We start from the raw sequence: 18,686 nt of genomic DNA, 5'->3' as shown, positions 1-18,686 counted from the left end.
CAGAAACCGGGAAATACGAGGCGCTGAGTACGATAATCTGGCATCGTTGTAGGGACACGGGCACGGCAGGAAGGGATCGGAACCTCTTGTAGACCAGCAGACACCCTTGATTATCGTACTCAGAGAATAGTATTTGGTTTCTGACGCCTAACTATTGCCAAGAAACATCAGGAATTAACCATTTTAAAGACGAATATAAATGAATCTCGTTTTGAGGAGCCAGGAGACAGTTTTGGGGTTGGGACCATATATAGTATTTAGCGGTTTCAGACGCTTAACTATTACCAAGAAACATCAGGAATTAACTATTTTAACGATGAATATAAATGAATCTCGTTATTGGGACCAGGAGACAGTTTTTAGGTCGAAAGTCGGTAAATATGAGGATGAGTACGAGAATTTAGCAGCATTGGCAGACAGGCGGGACCATGCACGATCGGATCCCTTTCAGTGGCATCCAGCTCCCTCCATTTCCGGATTGGGTTCTACTTCCCTTGAGCTCAATATTAACAGAGGAAGGATGTTCTATGAGGGAAGGGCTAAAATAAGCTTAAGAAAATAGCAACAGAGTGACATAGTGCTGTAACATGAACAATAGATTACTGATTTGTGTCGAGGTTCAAAGACAAATGTGGCTGATACTTTCTTTTTCATTTTTTTCCTTTTTATCATCTCGTTTTAACAGAGTAGAGAAACTAACATGTCACCTTTTTTTCCCTTCCCTGTTTATTTTTAAGTGTGACCTTTGATTCTTCCAGCTACTATAGAAAGAGCATGACATCATTGCCAAGGACACCTGCGATGATGGGAGGTTTAAAATTAGGTACAAAAATAAAATATCAATCAAACATCAATCCTTTTATTTGTCTGTTGTGAAGGATGGCGCATTTACATCAATATTTTTTCAAGTTTTTAAGCTTGTGATTTAAATGATTGATTGACAGTTTATCGTTGCAGGTATATAACAATTGATTATTAAGGAGAAGGGAGGAACCTATAGATAGCTGCCATCCCAACCCCCAGGCAGTAGGCTATATATACACAGCCTAGTGTGATTGAACAACTATTGATATATGTAGGTACTAGCACAATGAGATTAAAAAGGCACAATGATAGGAGCAGCAATCAATCAATCAGCTTGTGTTGTAGTGGGGTCTCCGAGTATGGCATCGTGGGCGATAGGACAGTGATTGACGTACGCCCCATTATAACAAGTGATTGAGTTATGTATGGAAATATATTCACCTTTATGGATCAGCGAGTAAAGGGAAAGTTTCGAGCGTAACCTTGGCGCTCACATTCGTCTTCGAGTGAAAGAGTGAAGGAAAGAAGGAAAAAAAAAAAGTATCCACATATCAAACTTTAGATAAGGGGGGAAGGGGGAGGGGAAGGGATGGGGGAATGAGAAGGGGGGGTAAAGGGGGTGAGGGGAAGGGGGAGTAGGGGTTGAGGGGAAGGGGGAGTAAAGGGGGTGAGGGGAAGGGGGAGTAGAGGGGGTGAGGGGAAGGGGGAGTAGGGGGTGAGGGGAAGGGGGAGTAAAGGGGGTGAGGGGAAGGGGGAGTAGACCGGGGGTGGACTTCGGTATATCTAAAATAATATTACGAACGCTTAGAGTTTTAAATAGTTCATAATGGGTAGAAAATAATAATGATGTTGCGTTTATAATGGTTATGGCTTTGAGTGGTCAAGATGGTGGTCTGGAAACCGGAATCACGAGACGGGTCGACTCACACCCGCTCGGGAATCTGCCACAACGCCGTCGGTCCAACTTGTTCTTTAACACTTGTGTGGACTTGTTACTATATAGGCAGAGTTGTGGACCATGCAGTCATTGTGGAACATCTATATAATTGGCAATACCTAGCTCACTGACCTTGTATTTGCCGATGATGCAGTAATCCTGGCGGAGTCGCGGGGGTATTGATGATGGCTCTCGAGGCACTGCGCGAGGAGGCGAAGCCCTTGGGACTTCAGAGGTCTCCTGGGCCAAGACTGATTCGAGGCCTGTTTTATTAATTTCGGTTTAATCATTGTGGTTATACTATCTTCATTACATCCTTACCCAGGTAGTGAATAAATGCCATTTGTATATATGTGTATCAGCCAATATGTTGTTTATATGCAATTTCCAGCGGCAAGTTATTCTGAATTATTGCTCCCAGATCTCTTTCTCGTTTTCTCTCACCATTATATCATCTCCCATTCTATATGTGTATGTAGGTCTCATCCAAGCCTACTTTGGCATGTACGTAGTACACAATTTTTTGCCACTTAGATTCCTGTCTTTTATGACTCGGTTTGATTATACTTTTGACTGCAGTTAAGGGGGGACTGAAAACTACTCTTACTATTGTTTATTTTCATTTATTATTTTATTTATCACTTTATTTTTGTAGATGGTGAGTTGCTACATGAGTCTCCTTCAATTTCCTTTTTTTTTTTTTTTTTTTTTTTTTGAGATCATGCTTCAGGCCCATAGATCCTGCTCCTTCTTGCCCATCTTCATGAACCCTGATTGTTGCTTCATTCTCTCATATTGCCAGATCTTGTTTATATCAATTTTCTATCCTTTATTATATTAATTTATCCTTAATTTTCTGTTTCTTATGTATATGGCGGGGTTACACTTCATAAAATATTATTTGTACTCTTCCAATTCTGCCTACTGTAGTGTGTTTAATAATAATGATAATGTTGATAATTTATGACGAGATAAATGCATTTTGTTGATTTGCTGTCAAAACTCAAAGATTCTGATGGGTAGAGGATCACTGGCAGCAATCATAAACTCATTGTGCATAAAACTTGTTGAAGGTCTGGTGGGGTGAAACACTATTATGTGAGCTCCATGGAGAAGTTGAATGTTTCCATGCCTTTTCTCTCTTTACTGGCTAGTAATGGATATAGTAAGCTTATTACAGGCAATGGCATGCACATGCTCTTTAGTGATGAATGTGCCTACTTGATCTTAAACACAAAAGACTTGATTGGAACAGTTCTGGTTTGAGGTGAAGGCTGGTGTAGGAATGAAACTCTGAAACAGTGTGATGTCTAGCTGAGATATGTGCATCAGGGGATGCTGACTAGCTTTGGAATAACCATACCTTTGTTACCAGCTGGGGCTGTTGTCACAATGAACACTCCTGACTATTTTCCTTGAACTGATGATGCATTGGTCGTGTTTTCTATGCATTAGAAATGCTTATCTCTATGCATATGAGGATGTCTGTGAGGTCCTAGGGGCACGTTATTCTCAAGAAGGACAAGCAGGATGATGAACAGGATGATGGATATAAGAAGTTCATAGTGATTATTATGATACTGTACGTGGCTTGATGACATCATTCATATTGTTAGCATTTGTGCTTTAACTATATTAATTAATGAATAATATTACAGTCAGTATCTTGGCCATTACTCTGGCAATCTGAATGAGTAAAAAGTGTGTTAATGTTATTGCCCAAACCTCTGGAACAAAGGTGAAGACAGTAGTTGCTTTGAGATATATACAAATTCTGATCTTGACATAAAAACTTATTTTAATTAATAATATACTGGAATATACAATATATTCAAATTGCAAGTAAACAAATGATTCCATACAGGGCCTCAGCATGACCTCAGCAGAGGGAGTCATACCCATCTTTGCCTATCACGTGTTTCATTTCCTCCTTCGGCACTTCAAAGCCTTTGATCTTCATGTAGTAGCCACCAGAATTATCCTTGGCCAGGGTGGACATGTGGTTCTCCTCACGGTCTTTCACAACAACGCGGATAATATATACCTCATTGACATGATCACGACTGTTGTTGGTTCCTGAACTTTCACTACCGTCTTGTAACCGCTGATTTGATTTGTCCACATGTGTTTGGTCTGTAGTGCTATTCACACTGTGCTTTTTATCTTCATGTCTGTACTTTGCAAAGGTAAGTTTGTCTCTTTTAACAATTTCTTCACAACACACTTCATCATCTTTATCCTTTTCAAGAACTCTTTCACGAGTTTGCTCTCTAACTGTGCTCTTATCATACATTTTTTCTCTAAAAGCTTCTAAAAATTTCATCTTGTTTGTCCTGTCTTTTCTGGATGAATTATCCTCAGAAAACTTATGTCCATGTGCACTAGCACCTCCTTTTTGACTATCACTCTCACTGAGACCATTACTAATAACTTGCCTTACTTGATTTCTGAGAGAACTGTGGCTCCTAAGACTGGCACTATTTGAGTTAATACTGCTGCTGGAGAGCTTCCTGGAAACCTCCTCCCTGCTTTTCTTATGATGGAAGAGGTTGAGGTTTGGCAAGCTGAGGGGACCATCACTCTTAACATTGTTCTTTTTTCTCAGAGTCTGAGGACAGATCTCTGTATAGTGGCTCTCTCCCTCTTCAACTCTTTCAGATATTGGACTAATGTCATCAACCACACGAGAATAATCCATGTTCTCTATTGACCTGACTGATATAAAACTACTGCTCTCACTTTCAGCCTTCTTCTCAGTTTGTTTTGCTGCCTTGCCATTCTGTAGGACATACGTGTTCTGTTTTGAGATCTTTCGAAGGTCTCCCTTCTTGTGTTCCCGACACGAGTCTTTGAGTGGGAAGCTGTTGATGCCACTAAAGTTGTCATGATAAGTGAACTTTGTCTTCTCCACGCTGTTCTCTCTTCTTCGGAAGTCTTTGAATCTGAGTTCTCGACTCTTGTCCTTATTGGTGGGTGGTGGCCTTCCCTCTCGTGAATGGTCCCGCTCTCGTCCTTTCCTCTTGTCGTGGTCAGAGAGGAAAGAAAGACTAAGGGGTCGAATGTTGCTTAGTGGTTCCACAAATTTGTCGCTCAGTGACCTGGTCAATGACCTTGACCTCTTTTCAGTCACATGATGAGTAACCTGAAGTAGTAGAGGAAAAATTAAGAAAACATAATAATGAAACTTGATTATATATAATCTTCTTATCCAATATATGTATTCATACCTTGTATATGGCTGCAGCATTTGGTAAATGTATGGTGACATAATTGTGTATGCTGTCGGTATTTAAATGTACAAGCTATGAACAATATACAACCTGATTAAATTATTTTTGACAGGGAGAAGTACGATCCCCGAGATTCTGACTGGTGGGTATTTTTTCATTGCTACATTCCTAGGTTCATGATGGTGGTTACTGAAAGCAGCATTATTATAACAGTTGATTCCAAACTGCAATGATGAAGAACTTAAGTTGTGACACTGAAATTTTTTTAATGGAATCTAAAGTGAAAAAAATTCCATTTTTATTTTGAATAAAAGCAAGTATTCACCATTGTCATTATACAGGCTTTACAAATACATCACCATCAAACAAATAAACAGTGTCTCCATCACTTACACATTTGTTCATGTGATAAAAGTTTCTCCTCTTATATACTCATTACAGGAGCAGTATGTATAGTGGGGTCCTTTCCTATGTTTAGTATTTTGCCATGGAACTGCCTCCTTAGATGTAAACAAAATAAGTAAATGAATAACTTTATGCATAGATTGTTCCCACCTTGATCTGGCGGCGCCAAGCTTCAGCTTCATCATCACAGTATGACACCGTCTTGAGGAAGATGGGTGTCTTCGGGAACATTGGGTCTTTGACGGGGGTCAGTGCGAAGTTAGAGTTCACATCGATCTCGAAGAGTGTTGCTTGAGCTTCATTTGTCATAGTACAGGCCAGGATGACTGCCTCCTTCTGGGCCTGCTCCAGCCGCAGCACACCTGCAGAAAACACAACAGACTGATGTAGGATGCCTCATAGGGTGTCAAGTCCCAGAAGTGCTTCCCCTAAACCTGCACTCAGGATGAAATTTTGTGTGAACCATAATCTATAATCCATAATAATGTAAATGAAAAATAGATAATCTGAATATTTGCAATGAAAGGAAATGTAATGTACAATGTGAAGATAAATACTGTCTTGAATAAGTTAATTGTTAGGATGAATGCATTTACCATCTACTACACTGGACTCAATGTGATTAAGTTGATCAGAATGATAAAATCTTAACCAATTCATGGACAAGGAAACTCAGGCCCCTGGAGCAGCACTCACCGGTAAAGTTGCAGGGCACCCGGGGCATGTAGCCACACACCAGCCGGACAGTGACGGGCAGGCGATGGTTCTTAAGGATGTGGGCCATCAGGTATACGTGGTTGGGATTCTTGCTGCTTTTTTGTGCTGTTGTGTAGAAGCGGCCTGATGCTGAGAAGGGCAGGAATACCACCTGCAGAAAAGAAGAAATTTTTTTGTCAGATCACGTCACTGTATAGGACTTGATGCGCTAATAATGAATGTTGATCTTGTAAGAAACTGCATATAAAGGCAAACTCGCCTCATTCCTGTAGTTGAGACATTGAGCATATTTGTCACAGCTGAAGACAGATGACGCAGCATCATGACCTCGCCCATTACTGTTCGTACGGCGGGCATTGAGGTCCTCAAAGATGCCCAGCAGCTTAAGAACGTGGCCGCTCTGAACCACTGTCTTCTGATAGGAGACTGTGCCATCATCTAAAATAAAAATGATAATAATAATTATAATAATAATAACAATAATAATAATAATATGAATGATCAAATAAATACTTAAAAAAAAGAAAGAAAGCAAGAGTATATAATGAACACTGGCAAAGAATAAAAAAATAGAGCTCAGTGAGCACTGAATTCTACACAGCAGATCACATCAATATATAACGCTGGAATACTTAGAAGATATCCCTGCATCTGGAAACTTAATATATCCTCCCTTGCTAAATCAGCTTCCTCAAGGTTAGGCATACTGTATTGTCTCCATCAGTTTTTCTCCCCTTCACAGATCTTGTCCACATACAAGGGTCTTGTCTGCCCTCGTATGGAGTATGCATCTCATGTTTGTGGGGGCTCCATGCACACAGCCTCTTTGGACAGAGTCCAAAGAGAGGCTCTGCATCTCATCAACTCCCCTCCTCTTACTGATAGTCTTTTACCTCTTAAATTCTGCCACAACACTGCCTCTCTTTCCACCTTCTATTGATATTTTCATGCTGACTAGTGACTACTCTTCTGAACTTGCTAACTGCATGCCTCCCCCCACTCCCGCAGTTCTGCTGCACTCAACTTTTTACTCTAACTCCTCCCTACACTGTTCAAAGCCCTTATGCAAGAGTTAACCAGCCTCTTCATTCATTCATCGCTTTCAATGGTAAACTGTGGAACAGCCTTCCTTTATCTGTGTACTTCTTCCTGCTACAATGTGACCTCTTTCAAGAGAGGAGTGAGTATCAGGACACCTCTCGAACCGGAAATTGACCTCTCTTTTACCCATTCTTCTCTACTTCCTTTTATAGGAGCAGTGCTTAGCATCTTTTTTTTCATTTATTTTTTCCCTTGAGTTGCTTTCTTTACAGTGAAAAAAAAAAAAAAGTCACTCACCCTCCTCATTGTTTGTGTAGGCGGGAACATCATAGCGGGTGAGGAAGAAGGTCACCTTGCTGGAGGCCACCTGCTCCACGGTGGAGTAATAGGATGCGGTGTGGCCATCACTTGTCACTATAGCAAACCAACCTAGAAAATATAAGCACTACATAAGGGAACTGTTGTCGTGGCAACCTTCATGGAAGTCATGCCAATATGGAATAAAGGGAACAGTAGGTTTAAAGACGGACAGAGATAGACAGTATTTGGTACAGCATTGCTGCTTGAAAAAGCTGTGACAGCAAGGACTGGCTAAGTAATAAAAAAATTGTACAAAAATAATAGAATGAGGTAAATCAACTGACTAATACTGCATACGTATGTACTAAGTCTTTCATGAGAAAATGATCAGTTTAAGATCAGAGAACCTGTCATGTACACAACTGTTCAAAGTACTTACCCCAGGGAGCCCTCTACCCATCCATGTATGAAACAAGGCAACGATCTCAGTCACAGTGCATTACAGAGGTGATATTTCTGTGACAGAGGCACAGATTCCATGCACTTTATCTACTCCTCATACCAAAAAGCACTGGTTTATTAATGCTTGTTCTCGTGTGATCAACGATGGAGAGACATCTCACAAAAGGTACTACATGAGCCTTCAAACTCCTGCTAACCATGGTCTTTACAATTCTGCCCGGAATCATGCCAGATCTATTCTTCAACTTACCAAAATCTTTCATCAATAGAACATGTAATAATATAACTAACTCTAATTCTTTCAGAAAGACTTCTGGCATCAAGCCAAAAATATCTCCCAACAATTTTACTTCATCTTTTCCACCTCTCTTTGATTCTGATGGCTCTCTAGCCGTCACATCTGTCTTTAAAGCTAAACTCTTCTCTCAAACTTTCTCTGAAAATTTTTTTCTGGATGATTCAGTGTACATTCCTTTTACTTATCCCCATTCTGACTTCACTATGCCTGTTATTATAATTCTTAAGAATGAGTTTTCTATGCCCTCTCTGGCCTAAATGCTCAGAAGGCTTATTGACATGAAGTTTCTTTTATTGTCTTTAAAAACTGTGCTGCTGTGCTGACACCCTGCCTAATCAAACTCTTTTGTCTCTGCCTTTTGGCATTTATCTTTTCTTCCTGCTGGAAGCATGTCTACATACAACCTGTGCCTAAGAAAAGTGACTGCTCTAATCCTTCAAACTACCATCTTGTAGCTTAGCTTTGCTTTCATGTCTTTTAGAAACAATTCTTAACAGGGATGTTTTCAAGCATCCATCAACTTCTGACCTCTGGTCATCTGTACGGATTCTGAAAGTGAGGTTCTCTTGGTGATCATTTTGCTTCCTTAAGTGAGACCTGGTCAGCCTCTCTTGGTTGATTCGGTGAAACTATTGCTGTTACTTTAGACATCTCAAAAGCTTTTGACAGAGTCTAGCACAAATTTATTCTTTTCAAACTACCCTCCTACGGATTCTAACCTCCCAACAAGAATTACAGGACTCACAGCTGGACACTACAAAATGCTTAACCTCTGACATAGCTATCATTTTTTAATGAAACAAGAAAACTTGGTGTCCTTCAATGCATTAAAACTCCATTTCTCCACCTGACAACTTGATGCAATCTTCAAGATATCTATTCCCTATTCTTCAGTAACACTCAGCTGTCCCTTTCTTCTACATTAAATATTCTTGGCCTCTCCTTAAACTCAAAATCTCTTGCTAAACCAGCCCCCACAAGGTTGGGTGATCTGAATCATCTCCAGCAGCTTTTTTCACCCTCCCAGTTGCTAGCCATATATATATATATATATATATATATATATATATATATATATATATATATATATATATATATATATATATATATATGCCTATGCTGTCCAAATCCTTTATGAAGGAGTTAAGCAGGATCATCAGTCTTTAATCCCTTTCGCTGCCTCTGATTTGAACTCTTTCATGAGGGGGGTATCAAGACTCCTCTTCATGCAAAATTGGCCCTTTCTTTTGTTCACTTAAATTATCTTTTTTTTTTCTTCACAGGAGCAGAGCTTAGCAGGTTGCATTACACAATATCTTCTAAAACATAGCTAGGCCTCATAGTGTTCTAAATAAAATTGGAAAACTAAGGCATTACGTCGGAGAAAGCGTTTCCTGGACAAAGGTTGAGTCAATCTAACGGTTTCCAGCGTGTTGATTTGTTGCCGTTACTAAAAACGAAGGGGCGTGGCCGCCTGTAATTTCCTGATGAAAAAGACTGCAGTAACGAGTTTCTATGACCAGACCAGTGGACAGAATAATGTGAGGACTTTTTTCAGTAGAATATGGAGAGACATTGTGATACACATTTAACTAATATTGAAACCATTCTGCTCTTTTTGACAACTAGTCTAAGTGACTTAATCAGAATATCAGTTTTCACAGCAAAGCAACACACACACACACACGCGCGCGGTTGCTTTGCGCATTTCCCTCCAGCCGTCGTAACATTACTGACCTGTGTAAGAGTCTGGGATGACTATTGAAGGGCCTTGCGGGATGAGGGCACCGTCCTTCCCCGGACGCAGAGACACGCCTCGAACCTGCAGGAAAGGCACAAGGTTATTGCTGAGCTGAGCCTTTCCCAAATAACAGGCTGGCAACAGACACTCGTGACTAGCGCTTCCATCCACGTCTATTTGGTGAAAACATGAACAAATGTTGCTAATAATCCTGAAAACTCATGCAGCAAAGAGTGCCCAATGTTGCAGGAGGTATACCCGCCATCTGATGCAGTTCACCCGACGGAAATCGTGCAGATAATGTTAAGTAAAAAGTGCTACTGTGTGTGTGTGTGTGTGTGTGTGCGTGCGTGTGTGTAATTCACCACGGCCTGATCACGAGTTGGACTCGCTTTCGCCAGCAGGTACCCTCACGACGTGAGCAAGTGCTCATTTTGTCGATCTCTGGGTACTGCCAGGACCTCACACACCACACACCCCATTCCCCTTGCTCAAGGGAGGACAGTAACCACTCCTAGTCATCGGAAAGAATCCGGCCTGAGCGGGGCTGGAACCGCCGCCTGTTTGGCCGTGAAGCCTTGCAGCGCGGCGATCTAACCGATTGAACTACCGGAGTGTGTGTGTGTGTGTGTGTGTGTGTACCCTTATCTAGTAGTTGTAGTATACAGTATTCGAGTCAATATAGTGTTAACCTGTCTCCTTGTTTACTTTTACTATCTTACTCAAAGTCGCGGATGCCCCTTGCCTGCACCACCTCCACTGCCGACGTTTTCCAACCATCAATACTTCTCTTTGGAAAACTTAACTTCTTGATGTTGTTTATGTATCTAGTCTTAAAATGTACAAATGTCCTCTTGTTCCTCTAATGTGATTAGCAGATCTCTGTGCAAATTTTCTATTTCCCTAACTGATTTCTAGTGTTATCAACCCCCGGTTCTCTTTTTTGTTCCAACTTAGTCAGGTTCAATTTCTCCAACCTCTCCTCATAAGAAAGTTGTGGAGAGCCATATCATGGGCACCAATCTGGTTGTCCCGAGTTAAGGTGTGCTCCCCGCCACAGGCTCAAGGGCCAATGCTTGAGAATGAGAACCGCGGCCACGCGCACTCACAACTTTACCTTGTATTTTTATCTTTATTATATATTATTATTATTATTTTTTTTTTACATTTCATCTGTGGCTCCAGTAGGCTTTCTTGGTGAGACCTGGTGGTCTGTCCCAGCGCGTTATGGCGAAGACATGTGTTTATAGTGGCGCCATCTTGCTTGGCTCATTCCCCCACCCCCCCTGGGAGCTCATCTTTGATCCCCTTATAAAGAGAATCTAGTTTCTAGACCCCAGGTTGATGGGTGGTCTTCAGGACAGCATGTGGGTAATCATAGGCCACTCGACGATGACTGAAAAAATGCCAGCTTGTGTCGCGGCGGGAGGGGCGCGAACCTGCTGGGCCCTCTTGGACGCCGCTCTAGAATCCTCTCTATTATTTTCTTTCAGGTGTCTGTCGTGTGTGTGTGTGTGTGTGTGTGTGTGTGTGTGTGTGTGTGTGTGTGTGTGTGTGTGTGTGCATTTACCTTGTTATGATAACCAGAAAGTGAGCTACACTCGTGGGGTTCCGTCTCCAAATATCAGTTCATCAAGTTTAGCTCTAAATTCATCAATAGCTTTTGCTTGAACTATCTCCTTTTCGAGGTCATTCCAAGTGTCAATGTATCTATGAAGAAAGGCAGGTTTCTTGATATCTCTCAGACATACTGTCTCCCTCGGTTTCCTCCGTGTGTGTGTGTGTGTGTGTGTGTGTGTGTGTGTGTGTGTGTGTGTGTGTTATAAAGTTCTTTTCTTGTGAAAAATGTAAGTGGATGTTATAAAACAATGATAGCTGGTAAAAATGAAAGGGACAACAAGAACATTTGTGCAGGAGGAGGATCGTAGACTTTTGAGAATTTCTCTCGAGCAAAATATTGTGGTGAATGTTTGGAGAATCAATGAAACTGCACGAAGGGATGTAAGTGAACAAAACCATGGTCATTTAATGCACATTCGACACTTAATGATCATTGACTCATTGCTGACCAATTTTCTTTATTACACAGAAGTCTTATGGAAAAACACCGAAAACTGCCGACCCCTGCGTACCTTTGTCGAGTTGTAGGTGTTGTAAAGGAGCAGCGGGCGGGAGAGGTCAAGTCCGGGCGGTGCTGTGGGGGCGTGGAGGTGCGCTGCGGAAGGCAACTTGCACCTCTTGAGGAGGCTGCGAGGAGTGAGCGCCATGCCGAGGGGGACGAGGTGCGGTCCTGTCCCCATCGACGACCCAGACGAGTGGCAAGACATGTCTGCTGTTGACAAGGGTCACAGGACGCGATCACATGCTCACACGGCTGCTGGTGGTCAGCGGCACCAACACGGTGACTTCACATGAATAAAAACTTTCATGCACTTCTGTTATTTCCCTTTCCGATAAAGGGATGACTAATTACTTATATTCCTTCCACTAAACTCTCCTCGAGCTGTCCCGGTCCCAATGACCTCTCCTATGGGTTGCGAGTGGTGTGGGCGTTGACGGGCGAGCTGCCAGACCCTGGGTTGGGGCTGCGGACCTGCTCCACCTGGCTCAGGGGCCGCGCACACCTTCCTTCACACTGCCGCTCCGTTTTATGTAAGTATATTTTATCACAGGATTGATTTTACGATCACTTAATCGGTCTTTGTAAAGTATCTGTTGGGCTTGTATCACTGTATACTCATCGGATATACTAAGGCACAAACACACCGAGGAGGAACTCCTTTTGTCCACAGAGCATAAGAGTTACGCAAGCGAGCGCAGCACACCCACCCTCCACCAGCTCACAGCCACGACTGAGCAGTGAGCAGTGAGAGTGAGTGGAGCTGAGCTTGGGTTCTCGAGTCCTCCCTCGATGCTGGCCCGCAATCTGAAAATGCGAACTGCTGAGAAAGCAATACCATACGTATTTCCCGTCCCCGGCCACACGAATCACTTCCGAACATTACTTTCTACCACAGCCGACAAGGTGCCACTAGATCCGGAAATGATGATTCATTTCTCAATTTGTAGTTTAAAAAGCGATAAACACCTCTACTACTACTACTACTACTACTACTACTACTACTACTACTAGCATTGCTACTACTACTACTACTACTACTACTACTACTACTACTACTACTACTATTACTACTACTACTACTATACTGGCACTTCTAATCAAGAATCGGAGAGAAGGGAGAATGAAAGAAAGAGGAGGAAAATAATGGGAGGAATAAAACTACAAAAGAGGATGTCCTGCCAAGTTGATTTTAATTTTAGGTGGAGTTGGAAGCATCCTTTCTCAGACTACAGGATATCCATGTAAACTCGGCAAAAAAATTAAAGAAAAAGAAACACAATAAAAAGAGAAAATACCAGAGAATTAAAAGAACACATGGTATCAGTAGCACTAGACTTACGACTTTCCTTACGTTTTTTCACAAATGGCCTCCACGAAGTCCTCAGCAGCCTCGGCAACGGCGGCGGATGAGTACACGGTGACGCAACACCTCTCGTCGGAAGTGACCATAGCTAGCGGACTTTTCGGAACTCGGCTGTAAGAGGATGTGACGTGGTCTCTCTCAGGAGCTTATATGCCCACCATGACACAGCCACTGAGTCACCCGGCATAGCATTAGTGGGAGGCAACGCACACGGATTCTCTACCGCAGACACGCACAGCTACACGCCCCTCATCAGCTCGCTTCTTTGTCACCTATAGAAAAGAGTAAAATGGGTTACCCCCCCTCTCTCTCTCTCTCTCTCTCTCTCTCTCTCTCTCTCTCTCTCTCTCTCTCTCTCTCTCTCTCTCTCTCTCTCTCTCTCTCTCTCTCTCTCTCTCTCTCTCTCTCTCTCTCTCTCTCTCTCTCTCTCTCTCCACGCTAGAGCCCACATCTTACAAGTCAACGTACTGTTACTCTCCAGCACTGCTACACTGTGCCGGCACACGAAAACCTGAACAAGAAAAATCTATTGACTGCAGGACCTGTAGTTCAGTCATCTATCGGTGCGAGAAACTGACAAAAGGTGCCTCTGCCTCATTTGTAGTTGAGGCTGAGGAGCAGGCGGGGAACATGTACTCTGTATAGGGAGCACATGAAGGCCGCGGCCCAAAGGAGGCAGATATGAATGCTTTTTTTACATTCACAGCCCTCCCCCCTTCCGATGGCTGTTGTCAAGAAAAGCAAATCAACACATTGCAGCATACTGGTCACATCTGCACCAATGCCGTGTCGTGAGATGGGATTCAATATCAACTTTAAAGTCAAGGAACAACACAAGAGTCGTTCAGACCCAGGGTGCCAACTTTCAATTCAGTGCAGCTGATTTCAAAGAGGACGTTTATGAGGCTGTGGACGCTACAGGCCACAAAGACCTTGTTTGACGTACATTTCCTGCCTGAGGAAACATATATATATATATATATATATATATATATATATATATATATATATATATATATATATATATATATATATATATATATATATATAAACTAATTAGACGCCTTTAAAAATGCCAAGCAGATAGGTTTCTCACTTAACTCTTTCCGGCCTTTCTTCTTCAGTTGTCTCTCCGTCCGTCACTTCACCTTCTTTACCTGCCATGCAACCTCTCGGTCATGCCTTCATTCTGCCTCTGGTTCTCGCTCACTGCCCCTGGCGCCGTCACAGGGGCAGTGTGGTGAGGGACCCGCGTCGCCGTGCATGAAGGAATGCGGTGCACCTGGCAGTGCTTGTGCAGGTTCTTCCCGCATGGTCCTGGCTTGCACTTGTGAATGGTAGCCTTCTTGTGCAGGCTACGTCCCCTAGCGCGTACAACTATGTATGTATATCTATACGTACATGGCTTACATCTGAATTGAAATCATGTACACAGTTTCCTTTTCAAATATATGGCAACGTCTGTTTGTGCGTCATGAGGAAATAGTGACATGCAGAGGAATGCGTGGCAGCACAACTACCAAGGCGATTACAGAATGGGAGGTAAATCGGAAATCACACCTCCAGACTCCGAGTCCGATATCCTCCCCACGATCGTCCCGCGGTCAAGGGGGAAAAATCCAAACTCTCGGCCAGGACTAAACTGGTTATGGGAGAATGTGAAAAAAAATCTTCCCTCAGAAAAGTTAGTGTTATTTCCAGAGCATCAGTACAGCCGCCGCTTTCAACCGGGTGTCGATGCCGCCACCAGGACCGGTTTCTTCAAGTTGATGCAATAGTTCAGGCAGCCGGAGAGAGACCAGCCAAGTGTCATCAGAGTGCTGGCAGCGTTGTCATACTGAAGCACGAGCAAAGGTCGAGCGCACCGAGAAGACAGCAAGCCACAAAGACTGAGAATCCGGTCAATGAACGAAGGAGATGTGGGGGGAGGTGATGCGCTGCCGCCTTGAAGTGCCTTGCCAGAGTCACGGAACATCTTCAGCGTGGAGCGTGGAGGCCTCCCGCACGCCACGGCCAGAGGCGTGAATGGCATAGTGCAGCAGAATGTTTGACCTTTTTTCTTAACTAGTACAAACATTGGGTTATTAAAAGAACCCGTCTCGGTAGTCTACGGTCGCTGCTCCTGATCTGAACGAGCTGCAGGAGTTGACAAAATATTGCTGCAAAGCTCTGGGCTCCGAAACCACCCACAATGCTCTCCTTCTCTGATGATATATTTCCTTGTGCATGGTGTGAGGCCTCTTCCATCCCTCGTCTTTTCTAGTTCTGCTCGGCTGCACGAAGAATGTGCATCGCAACCTTGCCCTCCAGTCCCTTGCTGCCCACACGCCTGCTTAGTCCTGTCTCTGCAGGCCAGGAATTTTCTCAGAATCTCACCAAAATTACTCGCTAGGAAGAACTTTGGCTGTCAGTGAGATAGGGCAAAACTATCATGACTATTTTGTATGTGTTCAGTGAGTATGTTTAAGGTATTAAGTACTTTCTGCATCGTAGAGCGTGACAGACAGTATGTGAGGACAGGAAGGTGTGCAGAAAGGACTAAATATAATAATTTCAAAAGAAGTTTTACTGAGCATGGCCTGAGGGTGTGAAGACATCAGGTATATGCACCAAAGTATACATATATACCTTCCCATGTAGCTACACATCGAGACGCGTGCATACATGAGTGTGTGCTGCTATATATGGGTCATATATATATATATATATATATATATATATATATATATATATATATATATATATATATATATATATATATATATATATATATATATATATATATATATATATATATATATATATATATATATATATATATATATATATATATATATATATATATATATATATATATATGTGATGGATAAGAGAAAATTACACTTCTTGACTAACTTCGAGGAAATTGCTCCTTAAGGGAAAAAATGACTAGAAGAGATCAGCTGAAGAAAATGGCAAGTCTTCCTAACATCTCCTTTACAGAGTCGTCCAGAGAACCAGTGGACCATTCATGGCCGGCTGTGCCTCCCGTTGGAACCCCGGCCGCGGCCTTCCCTTCCTTCCTGCCGACCATCTGCCGTTCGGGAAAAGTCCCTGCTGCTACAGGTGTCTGGGATTATAAAACGCCCTAGACGTGCCCTCTGAGCTCTCAAGGTGCCCGTTCTTGTCTAATGATCAACATGATGATGTCCCCGATTCCAAGCTCACCCTTATCCTGACACTAGAGGTTCCTTAGGCTACGGTCAGTCTTGTGCTTGTTCGGGTATATAGACTATTCTCGTGTGTGTGTGTGTGTGTGTGTGTGTGTGTGTGTGTGTGTGTGTGTGTGTGTGTGTGTGTGTGTGTGTGTGTGCAGGCCAAAGAGCTGGTAGTCTAAACAGCTTCTTTCTTTCCAGAGGTTCAGCACACGGCTGCTACACCCACTCAGGAGCATTTATACTTTTAAGGCAATGATGATGTTTGTGGCGGCGGTGGTGATGATGATGCCAGTGTGGGATGACTGCAAGGTAGTAATGATGGGAATGGTGTACAGTACCTTGGAGTGGCGGTAGTGGATAGTTTTGCTGGCGAGGGTGGTGGTGTGGTGGTGCTGGCGGAGGGGCATCAGCGGTGTGCATTCAAGCAGACAGGAGCTGCTCGCATCACAGTCTTAATTTAGCAACAATCGGCTCTTGGCGTGATGCGTCTTGGTGATGGACATTCATCCCTCCCTCCTTTCCTCGAGGCCTCCCAGACAAGGGTGAAAAAACCTATAACAACGCTCAGGCGCCCGTCCATGCATAAACTCTCTCTCTCTCTCTCTCTCTCTCTCTCTCTCTCTCTCTCTCTCTCTCTCTCTCTCTCTCTCTCTCTCTCTCTCTCTCTCTCTCTCTCTCTCTCTCTCTCTCTCTCTCTCTCACTTACACTTTCATGATAGGTGGTTAGCCTTGCCGTTGTGACCTTGAATATTCACTTCACTATTTCCATTGTTTTTCCAGTGAAATCTGTGAATGAGAAGCTTCAAGGAATTTCTTTTTTTTTATCAAATGGGTTGCGCAGCAGTAGCGGCGACTTGCCGACTACGACCCACGTCAGCTCCCGACGGAAATACCACACTCCGGGAAGGGCCAAAGACTTCAGCTGTAGACTTCATGAACAGCTCGACAGTGGCCTCGGAGTTTGTGGGACAGACACCAACTGGCAATGTCTGTGACGAGCAGCTCCGACAGGCGAACAGCTTGCTCCAAGAGTTGTTGATGAGTAAAGTATGAAAACTAGTGAGTGGAACATTCTCGTTCTTCCCCCTGTTGTGTTTATCCTCTCGGCGTCCATCGTCTAGCCGCTGGCGACTCTGCACCTGACCCTATGAACCAACACGAAAGGTCGTCCAGGTCAAAACCGGAGGAACGCTCAGCGCGTCGGCAGCGAGAACCACCACTTCCGTGGCCGTGCACGCAGCTTCTCGCGAGAATTATTTTTACATTTGTGGTCAGGATTAAAGAACGAAATTGTATATCTTCACAATATAACGCAAGAATTACTTTCCACTTCAGTAATAAAATCGATGAGCTAAAAAAATATCAGCTCCTGTAATTAACTAAATCCTGTGAAGTCGAGCAATATCATGCAATACGTAACAAGTTCTTACCCACCACAGGCTCAAGGGATAATGTGTCGGAGATGAGCCTCGAGGCCGCGCGCAGCTATTGTGTATGCTGCCATTCTATACTCAAGTGTGTGGCTGTGATGAAGCGGTGCGGGGACTGGCGGTGGGGCGGGGACTCGCGAGGTATCGCAGAACTTAGTCGCCTGGAACGAATATCAACAGAATAACACGCCCCAACAAATACTCGTAAAATTACTTTAGCTTTAATCCGAAACGCTTGAAAGATTCGAAGACTTTTTTTCCTCCATCCCGCTTTCTCCGGCTATTCCTCTTGGTGTTCAAACAAGGGAGTGTGTCGGCCGTCGCAGATAACACGAGGGCCTCTGGTTGGCCAACGAGAGACCTGACTCCTGATGCTCACTTCACTCTCTGCGCCTCCTTAGCCCGTTTTGTTACTCTTCTTACTCCACAAATATCCACTGCCCTTTTCCTTTTCTTTGCATTTCGTTTCACATCACAGTTTTCTTTGATTTATTACCTAGGGGAACAGAAATGGACTTACTTTTATCTTTTTATTAACCTCTTCCTGTCTGGGCAAAATGAATCAATGAGTGAGCGAGTGTCAGACATCTAGACTGAGCAGACGGTCCACACAGTCCTGCAAAATGGTTAGCTACAGTG

At 43.2% G+C, this 18,686-nt stretch overlaps 1 protein-coding gene across 4 annotated transcripts in view; it reads right to left on the bottom strand.

Annotated features, from left to right (window-relative positions):
• Positions 1-2,344: 2,344 nt before the first annotated feature.
• Positions 2,345-18,686, bottom strand: part of LOC126999750 (uncharacterized) — a 77,120-nt gene continuing 60,778 nt past the window's right edge. For 3 of the 4 annotated variants that reach the window (XM_050862601.1, XM_050862602.1, XM_050862600.1), the window contains 8 exons: positions 13,409-13,692; positions 12,068-12,861; positions 9,932-10,016; positions 7,432-7,563; positions 6,353-6,531; positions 6,073-6,244; positions 5,527-5,738; positions 2,345-4,883 (listed from right to left, as the gene is read on the bottom strand). In XM_050862601.1, the coding sequence (XP_050718558.1) occupies positions 3,621-4,883; positions 5,527-5,738; positions 6,073-6,244; positions 6,353-6,531; positions 7,432-7,563; positions 9,932-10,016; positions 12,068-12,262 (2,238 nt within the window). In that variant the 5' untranslated portion in view covers positions 12,263-12,861; positions 13,409-13,692 and the 3' untranslated portion in view covers positions 2,345-3,620. Of the gene's footprint in view, positions 4,884-5,526; positions 5,739-6,072; positions 6,245-6,352; positions 6,532-7,431; positions 7,564-9,931; positions 10,017-12,067; positions 12,862-13,408; positions 13,693-16,955; positions 17,201-18,686 lie in introns of those variants that run through there. The other variant, XM_050862603.1, reaches the window with a different exon arrangement.

The sequence above is a fragment of the Eriocheir sinensis genome, chromosome 17 (assembly GCF_024679095.1).
Source record: "Eriocheir sinensis breed Jianghai 21 chromosome 17, ASM2467909v1, whole genome shotgun sequence".
Taxonomy (NCBI): domain Eukaryota; kingdom Metazoa; phylum Arthropoda; class Malacostraca; order Decapoda; family Varunidae; genus Eriocheir; species Eriocheir sinensis.
This window is presented reverse-complemented; position numbering and strand designations above follow the sequence as displayed.